Source organism: Crocuta crocuta, unplaced genomic scaffold (assembly GCF_008692635.1).
Source record: "Crocuta crocuta isolate KB4526 unplaced genomic scaffold, BGI_CrCroc_1.0 scaffold383, whole genome shotgun sequence".
Lineage (NCBI taxonomy): Eukaryota > Metazoa > Chordata > Mammalia > Carnivora > Hyaenidae > Crocuta > Crocuta crocuta.
Genome location: NW_027531897.1, coordinates 3061344 through 3081080, shown reverse-complemented (window position 1 = coordinate 3081080; position 19737 = coordinate 3061344). Strand labels below are relative to the sequence as shown.

Below are 19737 nucleotides of genomic sequence, written 5' to 3'. Positions count from 1 at the left end.
TAAAATTTTCAGGGGCCATTTTAAGTTGCTTCATTTTTATGAAAGTACAGATGTTCACATTCATTCTTAAATATATACTTAACTCACCACTGGGGCCTGGAGAATAAATACTGACTGACATCAGTTTCTAAAGCTTCAGAAATTTGGAATGTTTTCATGCTTTCAGAAGAGCTTGGCCAATAGCATTTTTCTGTTTCTCATGTGCTCTGAGTTGTTGAGTAAACTGAAAACATTTCAACTGCTCAGAAAAATAGTGTGCTTGGTATTTCTATCTTCAGCATTGTCCCCTAATCTACATTTTTAAAGAAAATTTTGATATTTAAGCAGAAAATATTTATTGACACTGGGTATGTGCCGGAGACTTTACTTGGTATTTTACAGGTATTACCCTAAATTCTCATCACAGTGCTCCTTTTCCAGAAGGAAGAATTGAAATTCAAAGTACATAATATGACACTAGTCATGCAGCTGATAAGGTGTGGAATCAAAATTTCACTAAGTCTGACCAACTACAGTTCTTCAAACTATGGCTGACTGATTAACATTCTAGATTGCTGTCTTTCTAGGCTTAGCTCTCATTATCATCAGGTGTCAGTCATTAAGATGTCCCCCTATACATAGTGCTCTTGAACAAAGACTTAAACCAGTCAGAGTGGAATCATATTTTGTAAACAAGTAAGATACACTGACATTCTCATGCTCTGAAATAAGTACCTCCCATTCTAGTGCTGAGCTGTTAAGGCATGGCATTGACTGAATGCAATATCGTTACCTATGTGTTTCCAAAGGTCTTGAGCTTTTTTTTTTTTTTAACATCTGTGTCTGCCACATCTGAGCGTTATCTAATTTTTTTATATTTTATGAGAAATGTAGAGAACATGTTTCATTAGCCTAGAATCTTCTTACTGAAGTGATATGGAGGACTTGAATTCTAGGGAATTTGGTTCTTTTCACCTATATGGCCACTAATCATCAGGGCTTCTTGTGAGATCATTGACCACATTAATTGTAATAAGTATTTTCCCTTACTTCATCCCCTGAAGTTTGGACATCTTGAAATTCATTGTTTCTCATTTGACCAGGTTTTCAATGAAGTAATTTTGAATATGCGTCATTTGCTAACATGTTAGCAAAGTAGTTTTAATAATACTAGACAATGTTAATCAAGGTAGCAGTTATTTTTTATTTCATATTTAAGCCCCAGCTTTTAACTATTTTACTTCTGTCTTAGCTACTTGTACACTCAGTTTTAAATGAATAGAGCAATAAAATGGTAGGAAATTGGAGGGTAAAACAGTTTCTCTGTAAAGTAAATTAATGTAAATTCTTTTTTTTTAAAGAGTTTTTAAAAAATATTTTATTTCTGAGAGAGAGAGAGAGAAACAGTGTGAGCAGGGGAGGGCCAGAGAGAAAGGGAGATACAGAAACTGAAGCAGGCTCCAGGCTCTGAGCTAGCTGTCAGCACAGAGCCCAATGCAGGGCTCAAACCCACGAACCGTGAGATCATGACCAAACCAAAGTCGGACGCTTAACCGACTGAGCCACCAAGGTGCACCTGTAAATATTTTTCTTATAGACGTTCTAAATGCTCGAACTGGAAAGTTCACTTTTTACAAGCCAACTTAATCTTTTAGTTCTTAAAAAGGACTTACTACCTTGTTATGAAATAATCCACAGTAGGGCATCAAGGAGCTAGAAGCATGACAAAGGATCTGGATAAATAAAACATGTTTTAGATGCTGAGGAAGAGCCTACTTAAGAGGATTCGGAACATCTATTATTATTCTTTCTATTTAGGAAATTATTGTTCAAATAAGCCAGATGAAAAGAAGGTCTTTTACCTTTTCTGTTGTAAAATCTTAGAACATATTTTCCATGTCTAAAAACTTGATGGTTCAGAATTTGACCTGCACTAAAATTAGATAACAGAACTTTCTCTTAAGGGACATGATTTTAAACCGACCTTTTAAAGGAATACTGTTCACTTGAGAGCATTAAGAACCCTTTTGTTTTGTATATTTGAATTGTCCTGTATTTAAATTGCTATATTTTTAAATGATATATTCTCAACTTTCAGGGAAAGGCGTAGGAGGAGGAGCAGAAGTTCTTCCAGATCACCAAGAACATCAAAAACTGTAAAAAGGAAATCTTCTAGGTCTCCATCCCCTAGGAGGTAGGTGGAAAGCATAAATCCAGGAATGGAAGTGGGGGAGAAAAATTTTCTTTTTAATCTACTTTTAAACTTTATTTTTTTATTTTTGAAATTTCTAAAGTGTTTTTATTTTTGAGAGAGACGGTGCAAGTGGGGGAGGGCAGAGAGAGAGGGAGACACAGTATCTAAAGCAGGCTCCAGGCTCCAAGCTGTCAGCACAGAGCCTGACGCGGGGGTCGAACCCACAAACTGTGAGATCGTGACTGAGCCGAAGTTGGATGCTTTACTGACTGAGCCACCCCGGTGGCCTTGTCTTTATTTTTAAACCAAGCATAGTTAAAAGAACAAAGCTTAGAATTCCCTATTAAGGTTAATATTTTAAAGTAAAAGGTATTAGATCTCTGAATTCCCCCCCCTAATTCTAAAGGCATATTATTTTTATAAATGAAACTTGTTCATTTAGTCTTCTCTTAACTTTGATCTTGAATAGGTGGGTCTCCTTTTAATGGTGAATGACAGAGGCAGTGGCACTGTAGGTCATTTGAAGTTCAGAGTTTTGCTAGTAGTCATTCAGCCCTTCCTAGGAGCTACCTCTAATTCTTTATCCTTTTCATTCCTGTTTATTCACTTTTTTGTTTTGGAAAAGTAGGTGTGTTTTATTTGAATCTCATTACAGCAGATAAATTAATCTTGAACTAAGAAATTGAAAATACTTAATTGTGGTTTAGGCCACATGTGGTGGCCTCTGCATATCTTTAAAAAACTAATTGGGGGTATGGGGTGGAGTAGGTGGGGTTATAACGTCTGTTTATATTACTTGGTCAAACCAGGTTACTGATATGCTTATTTACAATGTATTAGTGTTAGATAAGGCTGTTTGGTCAACAACATGGTAGGTCTTTAATTTCTTAGAAGTTAACTGGCATATTTTCAATATTCTTATAGCAGAAATAAGAAGGATAAAAAGAGAGAAAAAGAAAGGGACCATATCAGTGAAAGAAGAGAGAGAGAACGTTCAACCTCTACAAGAAAGAGTTCTAATGACCGAGATGGAAAGGAAAAGTTGGAGAAGAATAATACTTCACTTAAAGTAAGCAGCAGTCATTCAGTGTTTAGGCTTGGAATAATTAATAATTGTGATTGTTCTTTTTATATAGTACTAGTTTTAGGCCAAAACTTAAGAGCCCTAGTATCTTCTATGTTTTTGGTATTCTTTAATAATTGTTCAGTTGACAACTTTTTTAAGCTGGAGTTTTGAAGGGATGAGGTATGTGCTAACTGCAATTCAGACAAACACATTCCTTATTTTAGGGAGTCCTAGACTGGCATACAAAAAGACTGTCTCCAGGTAACATGTATTTGATTTTATACAAGATTTCTGATTGAGGCCATTTTCCTTAAAATACATATATTTCCTGAAATATACTTGTTTCAGCAAATTTGACAAAAGTTCTGTTATCATTAGTTTTATAATATATACTGAAATTAGGTTTGTTGAATTAGAATAATTAATGGCAAACCAAACTCCACCAGGTCTGGTTTTTTTGGATAAATCTTTAACTACTTATGAATTACATTAATTCCTTTGTTATACCAGTAAGTATATTTGTACTTGGAAATGAATTATGAGTTCTGGAGGTTTCATCATCAGATTTCATTTACTCTTACGTTGATAGAGGTTTATCGTCAGTAACATTGACAACATCTTTTGAGCATTACTGTATGCCAGGCACTGTTCTACATGTTCTCATTTAATTCTCTTTTAGCTGTGGGCAGAGTTACTGTTCCGGAGCAGTTTTTGCCAGGATGAATAGTGATTTCTTTTTCTACATCCTGTGAATTTTCTGCTTTGATATCCAGATTACAAATCTGTCCTGGCACCTTTGGCACCTGTTTGACTCTTTCAGCTGATCTGTCCCACTTTTTCAATTAAGTAACATTTTTTGAACACGTAGACTTTCTCAACTATTTTATTCTAAGTTACAATTACCGGAGGACATATTGATATGTGTTTGTAGGTCTTATTTCTCTGAGAAGGTAATGGGAGAAACTACTCCGTTTTGTTCAGCTCACTGAAGTACACACTGTAGCCATAAGCAGATGTAATAGGCAGTTGCTGAGAAGACTATTCAGTGTACACCTTAATATTTATTGCAGGAGAAGGAACATAATAAAGAACCAGATTCAACTGTGAGCAAAGAAGTAGATGACAAGGAGGCACCAAGGACTGAGGAAAACAAAGTCCAGCAAAATGGGAATTGTCAGCCAAATGAAGAAAACCTCTCCACCAAAACAGAAGCAGTATAGGACTGACAGATGCACCCCTAAACACACGCTGGAATAAAATCCAAAGCTATTAATTCTTCCAACAAGATGTTAAACAGTGAAGACATCCAGTTGAGTATAAAGATATGAACTAACAGCTTTTCTAGTTGTTAGGTGACTTTGTGGCCATCTTGTTACTGAGTAAGAAAAAAATAAAGCATGGACATCGTGAAAATAACAGGTGTTACCCAAACTCCTCATCTTCTAGAATTTGTGCATTTCCATGGTGGCTGACACACTCGTCATGTGGTTTGTTCGTGTTTGCCAAGAACCATTACAAATAAATGGGACGTCAAAGATCCAAATTTGTACTGTCCCCAGAGACTGGAGATAAGCATTGGAGGCTCTTTTAAAAAATGGTTGTTACTGAATTTTGTATTGTTTTACTTTTTTTTCCCCTCCAATTTCAGTATATACAGATTTGATGATGTGCTTGAAATCGGTGCAAATATATACACACCCTTGTAAGTGCAGAGTATGTAAGAAGTTTTAACATTTACTTCACAGGATTTACGGTGATTGTGTTAAATTCTCACTGTTGTGTTTTATTTTGCTCACTGTTTAGAACAACAGTTTTTTGTTAAAATAGTTTTACAGACTAAAATTGCTTAAATAAGTGGATTAACAAACAACTGACAATGCATGCTACTGTTCTCTTTCAAAAGGAAGAGCAATTGTGTTGAATACTAATAATAATGTATTAGTATTCAGTGTTTAGAATCATTGGGTCTCCCCACAAAGTAAGCATTTCCTTTTGAACTTTTTTTGACATTTCCAAGCTTATTATGAATAATATTGCAGTGTGTGTTGTCAGCTGTAGGTGGCAAAGGTGCCATTATAAAAAGAAAACTGGGTTTTCAAAATGGGCTATGGGAGCACAAGCTGAAGCTTTAGTGCCTTCTACAATGTGGTATACTGTTTTCTAGAATTTTATATGTGCTAGTCATTCTCAATTCATATGGAACTTAGATGGATATTCCATTCACTCCCATAGAGAAAGTGTGCAGGTAGTGTGTCAGAAGAGCTTCTTACATAGTTCACCTCGCAGGAAGTAAGTCCTATTTTCAAGAATGACTTCAGAGCTTAAAACAACAATGCAGTTTTGGGACCATCAGTTTTATACTGTGATAATTGAATATGAAGCATGTTCTTACTTTACTTAAATCAGAGCAAACACTTTCGTTGTCTCCATTGGATGGCCTTAATTATTACCTCTTAAAATCATCTTCTCGTAAGTGATGTGCAGAAATTATATGTAAAGGAGAACACGTGAGGTTATTTGTTTTAAGGATATGTTTACTTGAGTTTAAAATATAGGTCATCCGTTATTCTTAGGCTCACTTTTTGCATAAGTATGCAAGTAGTAAAATGACAACATTGCTAATATATTCCCCAAAGCCATAACTCAGTTTCAGAAATCTTTCATTATTGTTATAGTCCCCCAAAGTTACACTTTTTAATTAGCATGTTATTAAAAAAAAATCAAGTATAATTATTTTAATGCAATCTAATACAATCAAATTTACTCCGTTGCCTTACCTCATGGGAAGAGTTACTTATAGACTTAAAAAGCTGAGTAGCACATCAGTTACTTGGTTTCAACTTGAGTTTTCTTTTAATGTTAATACTATTGAAACTTAAGTATTTGATAGAAAATGGAAAGAATTGCCCTTATTGCAAGTAATGAAGCCTGGTTTGATTATGAAGCTGCTTAATTACTCCTCATGTGTTCAGAATTACTGTGTTTTTTTTCTTTTCCTTTTTGTCACCGTGTACATTAAAATTTTTGAAAATGCTTTACTATGTAAAGTATAGATTGTCATTTTAATCATTCAACCACATACGGTTGGCTAGTAAACAGCTTATTCTGATACAGGAATGCTTGGGTGCATATGGAAAGATTGTGAGTGTGTGTCTTGCATCAGCAGCTTTCTTATTTATAATATGTAGTAGAATAGAGCAAATGTTTGAATCTTTGTTATTTTTAGTACCATTTCTCTAATAAAGCTACGTATTTTAGAGGAGAGTATTTGTTTATGCATTTCAAAACAGCATCTTAGTTTATCATGTCTATCTTGTTTTGTTTGGCATAGAGATTATTTCAGTATGGAGATTGCATGTTTGTGTGGTGTTTTATTTCTTGTACTCTGGACTCTTAATGTTTCCTTTGTTGGCGGTTAACATAATTAGGTTCCTGCTGCTAATTATTTTTCTTGCTGATTATGTTCAGCTTTAAAATAATATTTCTATTGAAAGATACTGATTAGTAAAAGGAGGACATGAATAGGAAAACAGGAGATCCAGAGAAAGTGAAAAATGTCTTCATTGTGTTTATGGAAGCATAATTTTCTAGGGCCTGGGGGTATTGGAGTGAGTGTGTGCGAGACAGAGACAGAGAGAGAGAGATTGAGATTATTTACTTATAGTAGCCTGATAGGTTTCCATTTATTTGTTATTTTCTTTCAAGCTATTTTGGTTTTTCTTTAAGACAATTCTTTTTCATCCCAGGTAGATGTTGTCAGGAAAACTTGAGGTAAGGCCAAGAAGACAGCCATTTTATGTTTGATCCTATCTTTAATTATCTTTTTTCGCTTGATTATACAGAGAGTATATTCTGTTCTTTAATTTTAGTTGCTCTCCATCATTCTAGACAACTTCTGTGGGTCCTCTTGTTTGTTTTCAGCAGTGCGTGATGAATTATTTATATTAAGGTGGGCCTTCATAATAAGAGGACCAGTTTCATGTGTGAAAACAAGTATAAGTTTTTAACTTCTGCAATTGTCTCCATATTATTTCTCCATCTAATCTAATTAATTTATAATTGCAAACACTTGTCAGCTTGTGATTTTGTTTAGAATTCTTAACATTCAAGAGTTTCAGTATCTGTGATGTTGATCTTCAGAAGTGTCAGAGGCTTAAATTTTGACCTGCTCAAAAATAAAAACTTAAATTTAGAATTCTTTCTTGTCAAGGAAGTAACTTCATTTGTGATTTTAGTTATTTGCAGGACCTCATTCATTCCTATATATATGTTGCTATTTTTATCTTAAAACTTTAAGAAGCCCTTAATCTAAATCAGCTCTGAAGATACTATTTAATTTTAAGAATTACAGTATGTAGTAATAGGCTTTTAAACATTTAAAAAAATCTATTAGAAATAATATGATTTGATAAAATCGTATTTTTATGATTAGTCTTTTTAGTAGTTGAATTAGCTATTAGTATGAATCTTTTCGGAGGGATGCATTAAATAACACTTCAATGCATTATTATATTTTCACTGAAAGATAGTGTCCGATTTCAACTGGCTGGGTTATAAAGTAGATCACGTCCACAAAGTATGTTTCTTACATGTTTAAGTATTTTTTCTTTTCACTGCCTACCTACATAGTATCCTCACATTTATTTAGTGTAATATTCATTTAAAATTGTTTGTTTTCAGATTTCAAAAGTTAGGGCTCTAAAAAGGGCTAAATTAGATTTCTGGAAGCAGTAGTCAAGTATAATGTAATATAAACACTTTTAAAATAAAAATGACTTCCCTACCTAATTTTGGGTTTGTGGCTGAATTTGTTTTTCTTAAATACACATCTATTGGTGATTCTGCCTAAAGATTGATACCTTATTTTAAAAATAAAAGCTAAAGCTATTGGTGGTTTTTTGGCCATATTCAGTTAGGTTGGTAGTAAGTAAGAACTACATTTCTTTCCATTCTATTTTACGGTATTTTTATATTTCCTAGCAGCTAATTTATCATAATAGTTTATATCTAAGATAACGTTTCTTAATATATTGTTTTTAAAAGCAGGGTTTTGGTTTGGTGCCTGATTTTTAAGTTTACTTTGTATCTAGCTAACATTTTAATTTGGAAAATTGCCAACTTTTGGGAAACTTCGTATATTTTACCGCAGAGATTTATTTTCTTGGGATTGGAATGGAATAATAGCTCTCTCCATTCTTAACTTTCATTTGCTAGATAGATAATTTCTTGACTATATGTGCAAGTTCAAATTTCTGAAAATCATGCTGAAAGAATTAGAATCGAAGAGATGGAGTTCTACCAACTCGAGGCTGTGTGTTGGGCAACAAATGGTTGGGGAGCAGTCTGCAGAGCTCCTTGATTTCCAGAAGATTACATCTGGGTGTATCGTGTTGTGGTTTAGGTAGTTCAGTTTAATAGTTAAATATTCTTCTTAATCTTACAATAGTGTTCTTTACATGATACTATGGGTTATCAAGGGAAGAGTTTAACATGTAAACATAAGATGCTGCATAGGTCGTGTATATTTATGTGAGTAGGGCTACTTCTAAGTGGTACTAGTAAAGATTTATCAAATAATGCTGCTATTGTGTTGCTATATTTTTAATAAAATGAAAATCTTAAAATCTCACCACTGTTGAGTAGTAATTTCATTTATTTCGGAGACATTTATTTACATGCTCATGGCTTATTTTTTGTAACTGAAAGGTGATAATGGGCTCTTCTAGCCTTGTGTAAGGGTAATATCTTTCTGGTTTTGGTTTATAATATTGTGCTAGCCTAACAGGATAAGTTGGAAAATGTTCCCTCATCTTCAGTTCTCTGAAGGACTTTGTATCATATTGTCATTTCTTCTCCCATAAATGTTAGGTAGAGTTTCACAGTAAAGCTAACCAAATCTGGAATTTCCTTCCCACATTACAAATCACTTTGGAAAGTAGATTCAGGGTTATTTATGTAGGTTTTTTTTCTTCTTGAGTAAGCTTTGGTGTTTGTGCATCTTCAAAGTAATTTGTTGTTAAATCCATTCCAAGTCTATTCTAACTTGTCGAATCTATTGCCATAAAGTTCATGGAATCCCCTTATATGTTAATAAATATAAGATGCATAGTGATATTTTCTCTCATTCCTAATATTGTTGAAAAGTCTTTTTATCAGCTTATGGGTTTAAAAGGAATCAAGTCAGATTTTGCTTTATCAGATTTCCTCTATTGTTTTCCTGCTTTTTATTTCACTTCTTTTTATTATTTATTATTTCTTCTGCTTATCAGGTTTAGTTTGCTCTTTTTCTAAGTTTAATTTTTTTTTAATGTTTGTTTTTTTTTGAGAGAGGGAGACACAGAATCCGAAGCAGGCTCCAGGCTCTGAGCTGTCAGCACAGACCCTGACATGGGGATTGAACCCACGGACTGTGAGATCATGACTTGAGCCGAAGTCAGATGCTTAACCAACTGAGCCACCTAGGCACTCCACTCTTTTTTTAAAGTGTGAGCTTGAGTCGCTGATTTGAGATCTTCTTTTCTAATACAGGTATTTTAACGCTATGAATTTCTCTCTAAGCAGGGCGTTAGGTGCATCTAGCAAATTTTGACATACTGTGTGTCTTTGTTTTCATTCAATTCAGAGCACTTAATAATTTTCCATTTGGCATTGTCTTTTGATCCATGGGTTATTTCCATTGTGTGTTATGTAGGGTTCAAATATTTGGGCCCTTCCAAAGATTTTTGTTACTGACTTCTGACTTAATTCCATTTTGGTTAGTAAATTGTTTATATGATTTGACTCCTTTAAATTTTTCTGAGACTTCCTTTATGGCTTACAATGTATCTTCATAAGTGTTCCATATGCACTTGATAAGAATGTATCATCTGGGTCTTTTTGAGTGAAATAATCTATAATGCCAGTTAGGTCATGCTGGCTGATGGTTTTGTTCAAGTCTTCCATACCATTACTGATATTCTGTCATTGCTGTCATTTAATGCTGAGGTCTTAAAATCCCTTGGTAGATTGTGGATTTTGTCTCTTTGTCATTATAGTTCTTTCTGATTTTGCTTAGCTACCCAGGTGCCCTAATAACTTGTAATTTTTAAGTGGTCTTAGGGTTTATTGTATGAATGGTAATTTATCATAGTCTACTCTTACATAGTAATGCCACTTCATTTATAGTGTAAGAACTTCCCAATAATGCTCTTCTATTTTTCCTTCTCCCAGTTCATGCGATTTTTGTTCTGCAATTTATTTCACACATGTGTATGAATGCATGTGTCATTCCATACAATACACTGTTAACAATTTTTGCTTAAACAACTTTAAAGAGATTTTGAAGAAGGGAAAAGTCTCTGATACCCATATACTTAAAATTTATGGTGTTTTTCATTTCTTCATGTAGATCCAGGGTTCTACTTAGTACTATTTTCCTTCTGCCTGAAGACCTCCTTGAACATTTCTTATAGGGGTGCCTGGGTGGCTCAGTCATTTAAGCGTCCGACTTCGGCTCAGGACATGATCACACAGTTCGTGGATTCGAGCCCTGCGTCGGGCTCTGTGCTGACAGCTAGCTCAGAGCCTGGAGCCTGTTTCGGATTCTGTATCTCCCTCTCTCTCTGACCCTCCCCTGCTCATGCTGCCCCTCTCTCTCTGTCTCTCTCTCTCAGAAATAAAACATTTAAAAATTTTTTTATAGTTCAGGTCTGTCTGCTGGTAATGGATTCTTCCACCTTTTTTTTTTTTTTAACAATATTTTCTTTTTTTTAAAGTGTTTTCTTTTTAATGTTTTATTTATTTCTGAGAGAGAGAGAGACAGCATGAGCAGGGAAGGGTCAGAGAGAGAGGGAGACACAGAATCTGAAGCAGCCTCCAGGCTCCAAGCTAGCCATCAGCACAGAGCCTGACGCGGGGCTCGAACCCACGAACCGTGAGATCATGACCTGAGCCGAAGTCGGACGCTCAACCGACTGAGCCACCCAGGGGCCCCCTTTCACCTTTTTCAGGCTGAAGTTTTTATTTCAGCTTAATATTTTAAAGATACTTTTGCTGGATATAGACTTCTATATTGATTGTTTTTTTTTTTTCCTTTCTACTTTCCATTGTCCACTGGCTTACTTTGTTTCCAACAAGAGATCTGCCATCATTCTTATTATTCTTCTACCCAGAATGTGACCTTTCTCTTGTGATCACTTTTTTTGTCGTTTGTTTATTTTCAAGTAATCTCTACACCTGTTGTGGGACTTGAACTCAGGATCCTGACATCAGGAATCACATGCACTTCTGACTGAGCCAGAAGTTTTATGTTTTTATTTATGTTTCATTGCATGTGGTTCTTTGCACCTCTTAGGTCTGTATGTTTTTAGTTTCAAGTTTGGAAAATTTTCAATTATTCAAATACATTTTCTTCTCCCCTCTTTATTATCGCCTATTAATGTATATTTTCCCTTGAAGTTGTCCCACCACTTACATCAATCTCTTTTTTTTTCCCCCAGGTGTGTGTGTGTGTGTGTGAGAGAGAGAGAGAGAGAAAGAGAAACTTTGGATAGTTTTATTGCCATGTCTCTTGAGTTTCATATTCTGTAGAGTCTAATCTGATCATTTTATTTAAGTATATCTTTTAAAAAATAACCTCAAGTCATTTTTATATCTTTCATGTCTCTTTTACATGTCTAAATGTAATTTTAAGCATATGAAAATGGAAGTCTGCTCTTACAGTTTCTAACCTACTTATTTGGCTCCATACTTTTTGCTGATTCTATCTATTCTCTACAAAAAATTTTTGATCAGACTTTGGGAAAAGTGCAAATGATGGATCCTGAAGCTTAAACTTTATGATTTTCATAGTAAATCCATCTTAGGACCTATTTAAGAAAAGAGTAAGGACAAGATCTCAGGATAGAGGCTTCAGTCCATTCTCATTAGACTGTGCCATGTGCAACATGGCCAGTGACAACCGATGAAGGAGGTAGTAATTACAAAGACTGACTTCTCGATGGATCATGAAATCTCATTTGTTTAAAGATTCAGTGATGCCTCTCAGCCAGGAGCTTGGACCCAATGGGTCTCCTGTGCTTCCAGGGTCAGGCAGCCCGGAATCCGACTAGGCCCAGGAACACACTGGGGTTTGGACGTTGGAGAATTCTCACTTCACAGTGTCACATGAGCTGAATCTGTGGTACATGCTTTTATCTTTGTTGTCCTAACTTCAAGCTCCTACTAATTTCATGGTGTGAGAGCAAGCTAGTTTCAGAAACTTCAGTAGAGGTTAAACGGAGTTTTACCTTAATTGGGATAATGTGATTATTAAACATCACAAAACTAACAATGTAAGGTACAACTAGCAACAGATTGTTGCCATGGGTAGAGTTGGCGATGTAAGCATGACTAGAATTTTGAAATTCTACAGCCAATCTGTTTGGTTTCAGAGTTCTCTAGTTTCCTGTGTATGTAGGCTCTTTATCTGTTCCTAAAAGTGATAATAAACAGTAATCAGTTAATAGCAATAATAATTGTATTCTGAAACTGCTTTCTCTGAAACGAAGGAAGCTGGCAGCTTCTCACAGAAACTCTGAAATCCAGGGAGGTGGATGGGGCTGCCGCTGCTGCCGCTGTGAGCTTCTGTGTTGCCTTTGTGTGAATTACGAAAAGGTGCTGTCTCTGGGTGATGTAAATTCCTGGACACGTGGCTTGGCACGTGGAGCTCAGACAGGTTCAGCCTCCCTGGCCTCCCAGACTGGGCATTCCTGTGCAGTAAACAGACTACACAGTTGTCTCTGGGGCACCAGTGACAGGAGGTGGCTCCAGCGAGTCTCCCCACAGCCACAACACCTGGCTGGCTTGTTCGGCCTTTCTTGGTGTCAAAAGGGATAAAAGCCTAACTGTGAAATCCTGAGCCAATATAAATAATGCTGCAGAAGATGAAGAAATGTTCACACATAACAGTATTTTAGAGCTTGAAAGGATTTGGGAAATGATCTAGTTCTTCCCTTCTTGCTCTTTAATGGATAAGGATCCCAAAGCTCTCAGGAAGTGAGTAGCCCCAGGTTGACCAGCACTAAGTAGCAGGGTCTGGCCAGGGCCATTAGCAATTTCCTATCCAGTATTTAACTATTTTTAAATGGTACATTAAAACCCATCTCAAAAATGCAGATAAAAAGCTATGTTTTCTGATTCAATGAGTACGGGACTCCCAAACATCATTTATAGTATTTGGAAAAGCAGTTTTCATTTCCGTAGAATCATGGCTTCTGGCAGTAATAATTCCATTACCCTTGATGAACCAACTGAGACTTCCGAGTTAATGCAATTTGTGTTCAAAGATGTCCTAAAAGGCTGAGGTAACTTCATTATCCGCGCATGACTGTTAAACGTACTACCGCTATTAAACAATGGGAACATCTAACATGACTGTAATAGGATTTTCTGTTCTTTGAGGTCAGGTGCAAAAGTTTAATGAGCAATTTAATTGCTTGAAGAATTCAGTATGTCTTATTTTTGCTTCAGTGTTTTGGTAACATAGGTTCAGTTGAGATATTAGAGTTTGGTACCATTGGTTTGGATGAGAGTTTTTACCTTCAGGGAAGAAAACCCACCTTAGAAGTCATGTCCAGCTTTTTCAGATCCTATACTGGCCCTAACCTCACCTGTTACTAATTAATTACTCTTCATAAAATCTATAAAACTTGGAGCTACATTTCATTTTAGAAATTTTACTCGAGTGAGAGACAACCACCACAACCTGGGTGGCTTAAGATCATAGGAATCCAGCCTCTCAGACCTCTAGGTCAGAGGCCAAGAGTCTGAGATCAAGGTGTCCTCAGCGTTATGCTCCCTCTGAATGCTCCAGGGGAGAATCTGTCCCATGCCTTTCTTTTGGCTTCTGGTGCTGCTGGCTATCCGTGGCTCCCTTGGCTGATTGATGTGTCACTCCAGTCTGTTCCATGGTCACATGGCATTCTCCCTCTAAGTGCCCTGAGTCTCCTCTTGTAAGGACGGTAGACCCATTGGATTAAGCGTCCTGATTAGTCCAGTATGGCCTCATTGTAACTAATTGTATCTGCAACAATCTTATGTGTGACTAGGGTCACATCCGCTGGGGTTAGGAAATGAACCTATCTTTTGGGGGTGGAGGTCACAGTTCTAAATACTATATAGGATGCAACCTTACTCCTATGAATACAAAAACACTACCAGTAGTTATTAATTACCTTTCTGTGGGGCTCTATGAGTCAGGTGAAGGTGGGGTGTGGGGAATCCTAAGTTACATCAATCATTCTTGTCCTCACAAGGTTATGAAAAAACTGATGATGAGTAAATCACTTTAGGTATATGTCATAATAGGTATTTATTAGAAAAAAAATAGATCTGTATAGGACACAGTTCACATCAATGTAGTTAGGGGAGGCCTCTCTGAGGATATACATTTGAACTAAAAAAGGTTGAAATGAGCCAGTGATGGGAAAGACAAGGAGAAAAATGTTCCAGGTAGAGGCAACAGCGAATACTAAGGCCCCACGGTGGGAAAGAGCTCAAAACTCCAGGTCCTCAAGGAACAAAGAGGGGAGACAAGAGGAGATCAAAGATGTAGGTGGGATCTTAACCTGATGGTTGATAAGTGGCTCCCCAGTTTTTTGTTCTCAACACTGCAGCTTAGAAATACGGGTGCATAGATGTATATGCGTACACACATACACACACACACACACACACATGCACACAAGTGGATGGTAAGAAGAGAAGTATTCAGTCACGTTTTGGAGATGACATCTTAGGATGCTAATGTATCACTTTAAAGCCATGAGAAATAGGTGAGATTTGAGGAAAGGGAGTAAAGGAGAGTGGGAGCAAGTCTTAAACTGAGAACAAACCGTGCAATCACTAAGTGTGTCCGTCATCATTATTTTGTGCCTAGCCTAGCACACAGCACCGATGCCACAGTGTGTAGTGAACTAAGATGTGGGATCCCAGCAGGGCAGCATGTGAATCCTAGCCCTGACTGGTCCTAGCTGTGTGACTGGAGCAAGTCGTTTAACCTCTGAGCTTCTGCTTCCATATCTGCAAAGTGCGATCAGTACTACCTACTTCACAGGGTAGGTAGGTACGCTTCACTCAGTACTTGTTGGGTTCCTATCCCTTTCCCCCGATCATGTATTTCAGGGGTCGGACGATGGGAAGAAGCAGAGAGGGCCAAAGAAAAAGGTGTTTTAGAACAACTTGAACTTATTTAGTGCCTTGCTTAATGCCATCCAAACAAACAGTGCTTTATAGATGATTGATATATATATTTAATATATATATTATATTTAGTAGGTTGAGGGCTTCCTCCTCCGTTGGGGAAACATGTGTTCCTTTGAATCAGGAGGCCCCAATCTGTTGCCACTTGAGCCAGTCTTATTTTCTGTATGCTTGCTGCTATTCTGTTCAGTGATTTTTTCGCCCCCTCATTTAAGAAAGCTCCTGAATGCAAGTCCATTTCTTCATCTGGGAGCAAATGGAAGGAAGATATCAAAGGCAGTTTGACTATCCTGGACTACTTTTTCTTCTTTTCAAGTACCTAAGTTAGCCATGTGATTACTACTTATTTATGAAAAAGCCACTGGTAATAAAATAGATCACAGTTATTGTTCCTGTTGGGCAGGTCTCTGCCGAGTTCACAAATGAAAGTGAAGTTCGTGCTGTAACTGAGTCCTTGCCCAGGTATTTAACAAAACTCTGGACCCACTGAGTCAGAGTGGGGGCTATAGGTGGGATGGAGGGAGATGGGAATATGATTTTAACATACTTTCCAGGGTATTCTTATTAGCCAGATTAGAATCTGAGAACCATTTTTGTATGCTGAGGAGAAAGTTGTTATCCATTCTAGATCCTAAAACAGGAATTTATTCAATCACCTCTTGTCCCTAAATGAAGCCAACATGCAGAGTACATTCTATGTGAAGCACATCTTACTTAGCAAATGGATTGCCTCTGTTATTGCAACTCCAAGAGTCTTTCCACCGTGAGTTCCTCAAATGTTTTGAACCATGAGAAACTGGGCACAAACGTGACATCAAGGCTTAGAAAAATCTAGAAATAAAATTAATAACAAGTCACATTTTCAACCTAAGAAACAAAGTTTATTACTTAAGAAAAGTCTTTTTTACAAAATGGTTTTTGTAAATGTGAATTGTGAAATGTGAATTGCACATTAAGATTTTGTAAAGGCAGAGGCCTGGAGTGTGGGTGTGCGCATGCGGGTGTGCACATGTGTGCTTCTGTGTGTTTCATAGAAGACAGGCAGTCCTGTCTCCGCTGGAGAGTCACACGCATGTCCCTGCAGGCTCCCTGCACCCTCCTCAGAGCTGGCCTCTGCAGCCACAGTGGCTTCCCATGTTTCGGACTGCATAGCACCGGGTTGGTGGTAGACATACAAAGAGCAGTCATCAGAGATTTGACAGTTTCCTAGCAGATATCTGGAAGGTGTCTCAGTTGAGGAAGGAGTGCCATTTTCTCACTCACACAAAGGGTCTATATGAGCCGGCAGTGGTGCTCCCCCATGAGCCTCTAACACCACCCCAGTCTTGGAAGCGATTTTCCTTCCAGGATAACCAGGATACCTTTCAGTTTAAGTATAAACTTCTGGACTGAGATTTGACATGCTCTTGGGGGTAGACTTGGATCAGATCTCTAGTCTGTGTGTTTCCCACACCTTTTTAAAAAATGTTTATTTAGGGGCGCCTGGGTGGCTTAGTCGGTTAAGCGTCCGACTTTCGCTCAGGTCATGATCTCGCGGTTCGTGGGTTCGAGCCCCGCGTCGGGCTCTGTGCTGACTGCCAGCTCAGAGCCTGGAGCCTGCTTTGGATTCTGTGTCTCCCTCTCTCTCTGACCCTCCCCTGCTCACGCTGTCTCTCTCTCTCTCTCTCTCTCACCTAGAAATAAATAAAACATTAAAAAAGTTAAAAGAAAATAAAAATAAAAATAAAAAATGTTTATTTATATTTTGGAGAGAGAGGCAGAGAATGAGAGAGAGGGAGACACAGAATCCAAAGCAGGCTCCAGGCTCTGAGCTGTCAGCACAGAGCCCGACGTGGGGCTTGAACTCACAAACGGTGAGGTAAGACCTGAGCTACAGTTGGATGCTTAACCAGCTGAGCCATCTCGGAACTCCCCACACCTTCTTTGTGACATCTGTGAATTTCTGACCTACTTCCTTCTGTCCTTCCTCATTGGCTTCTCCATCCGAAGGTGCTGCCTCAGTTTGACCCCATACTAGTCACCTCATTAGCCTTGTCCTTGTCCCCATTTTGCAGAAGACAGTCCACGGGACACACACGATTTTGTGAAGGCAGGAATGCTACTGAAGGCTTAAGGAGTTTCAGGTCCACACGGGCACTGTGTTTACTACAACACTGTTTTTTCCACCTCTCTGGTTCTGTCTCCCACAGAACCATGATCCTGACGTTCAGCTTTTCCCATGTTCTAGTCTGTAGAATACCCTCCCTGACAAGCTCACTTCTACTGGGACCAACCTTGCCTTGTTGACCTTGAACTTCTGGGGAATAAAGATGTTTTAAAAATATGTACGTGTATTTTAGATTGTGTTTTAATTACCTCATTTTGAATAGGAAATAGTCATATGTTTCAAAATTCAAAGGCCGTAAAAGCATACAGTTTCCTTCTTCAGAACATAATTTGTTTCTTGTGAGTCTTTCTAAGGTATTTTATTTTTATGGAAACAGATTAATGTGCATTTATTTTCTTCCATTTTTAATTTCTTTAATGTTTATTATTTGTTTTTGAGAGGGAGGGCATGGATGGGGGAGGGGGAGGGAGGGAGACATAGAATCTGAAGCCGGCTGCAGGCTCTGAGCTGTCAGCACGGAGCCACACGCGGGGCTCAAAGCCATGAATCATCAGATCATGACCTGAGCTGAAGTCGGCTGCTTAACTGACTGAACACACAGCTCTGAACTTTTTGCTTTTTTCACTTAGTACAATTGGAATGAAATTTTTCTCCACCTCATTTCCACCATGGCCGGAGGTTGACAGAGTGTTCCCTGTGGTGTAGGGAAAGCATCCAAGAGGCTTGGGTGGACACCAGGGTCACTGGGTGAGCAAGACTCTGTCGCAGGTCAGGACAGGGAGCTAAGTGGACAGATTCTAAAATCTTAGAGGACTGGGCTGGTTTTTCAGAAAGTCTCAAGGAGAAGGTGGAGATTGGCTGGGGTCTTAAAGCAACTGGGGACAGAGCATATCCTTCATTGTTTTCTTCCCTTCATTGGGTTACAGAGGCCCGCTGGAAGGTAAGGCCTTTATTTTTCCCCGGGAGTTGGCAAGCCACTTTCTTTTCAGGAGATTTTTCAAGCACCCTCTGGTGAGCTCTGGGTAGGGGCACTTTAAATATTTTAGGATATCAAATTCTTCATTTCTGTGTTTGAAAAAATAAAGGCTATTGGAGAGATGAGGTATTTCAGATTTTTTTAAGTTTATTTTTATCTTTGAGAGAGAGAGAGAGAGAGAGAGAACTACAGGCAGGGGAGGGGCAGAGAGAGACACACACATGTACACAGAATCCAAAGCAGACTCCAGGCTCTGAGCTGCCAGTGCAGTGCCAGATACAGGGCTCAAACCCACAAACTGTGAGGTCATGACCTGAGCCGAAGTCTGATGCTTAACCCTCTGAGCCACCCAGGCACCTCAGAGACAAGCTATTTCAAAGCGTAAGGGACTAGTGTAAAGGAGGCACCAGGAACTGATTCTGGAATTTTCCTCTTCTCTCCTGAGGTACAGTAATCCAAAGTGTCTCTTAAAAATCCATCTTGCAGGCCCAGGATGACATCTTCAGAAGATATTAAGCTGCTGAAATGAAAGCCACAGACATTATCACTTAAATAAAAGGAGCAAGTTTCCTCTGCTGCTTTCAAGCTGAATAGCTCTCAACCCAGCGCACTTCCTGTGTGTACATGCACGCGTGCACGTGCTGACGGGCTTCTCTGAGGTAAAGTGAAGTTCATGAGCCGAGACGGAGCTGAGCTGTCCAAATTGGTTTCAGCTGAGGGCCTTTGTTAGCAGAGGCCGCGCTCCTGCTATCCGTCTTGTTATTTTTTTCGTTTTCTTTCTGAATTCATTTCTTGAGCTTGGGGCCTCAAAAATAACAAGCTTTTAAAATGACTGCGTATGATACTCTCAGGCTCCACAGAGCCCAGCACTCCCTGCTTCGTGAGGCAGGAGTCTGGGTCCCGTTTTCCAGACAAGTCCCCTGGAACAGAGGTAGGGAGCGAGGTCTGTTAGCGCTCTCGGCTGGAGGAGGAGGGAAACGAAGGTCAGGAGGGCGAGAAAGGTGAGGGTCAGAGGCATGGGGAAATACTCCTAAGTAATGGCTCAATTCTCAAGCGTTCTTTTTTTAGAAAAAAATTTTTTTAACGTTTGTTCATTTTTTGAGAGACAGAAAGCACAAGCAGGGGAGGAGCAGAGACATAGGGAGACACAGAATCCGAAGCAGCTCCAGGCTCTGAGCTGTCAGCACAGAGCCCGA

At 38.2% G+C, this 19737-nt stretch overlaps 1 protein-coding gene across 5 annotated transcripts in view; it reads left to right on the top strand.

Annotated features, from left to right (window-relative positions):
* The window catches only part of SREK1 (splicing regulatory glutamic acid and lysine rich protein 1), a 38418-nt gene extending 30981 nt beyond the window's left edge, over positions 1-7437 (top strand). For all 5 annotated transcript variants that reach the window (XM_077773593.1, XM_077773595.1, XM_077773594.1 and 2 more), the window contains 3 exons: positions 2078-2173; positions 3098-3242; positions 4310-7437. In XM_077773593.1, the coding sequence (XP_077629719.1) occupies positions 2078-2173; positions 3098-3242; positions 4310-4459 (391 nt within the window). In that variant the 3' untranslated portion in view covers positions 4460-7437. The remainder of the gene's footprint in view (positions 1-2077; positions 2174-3097; positions 3243-4309) is intronic.
* The last annotated feature ends 12300 nt before the right edge of the window (positions 7438-19737 follow it).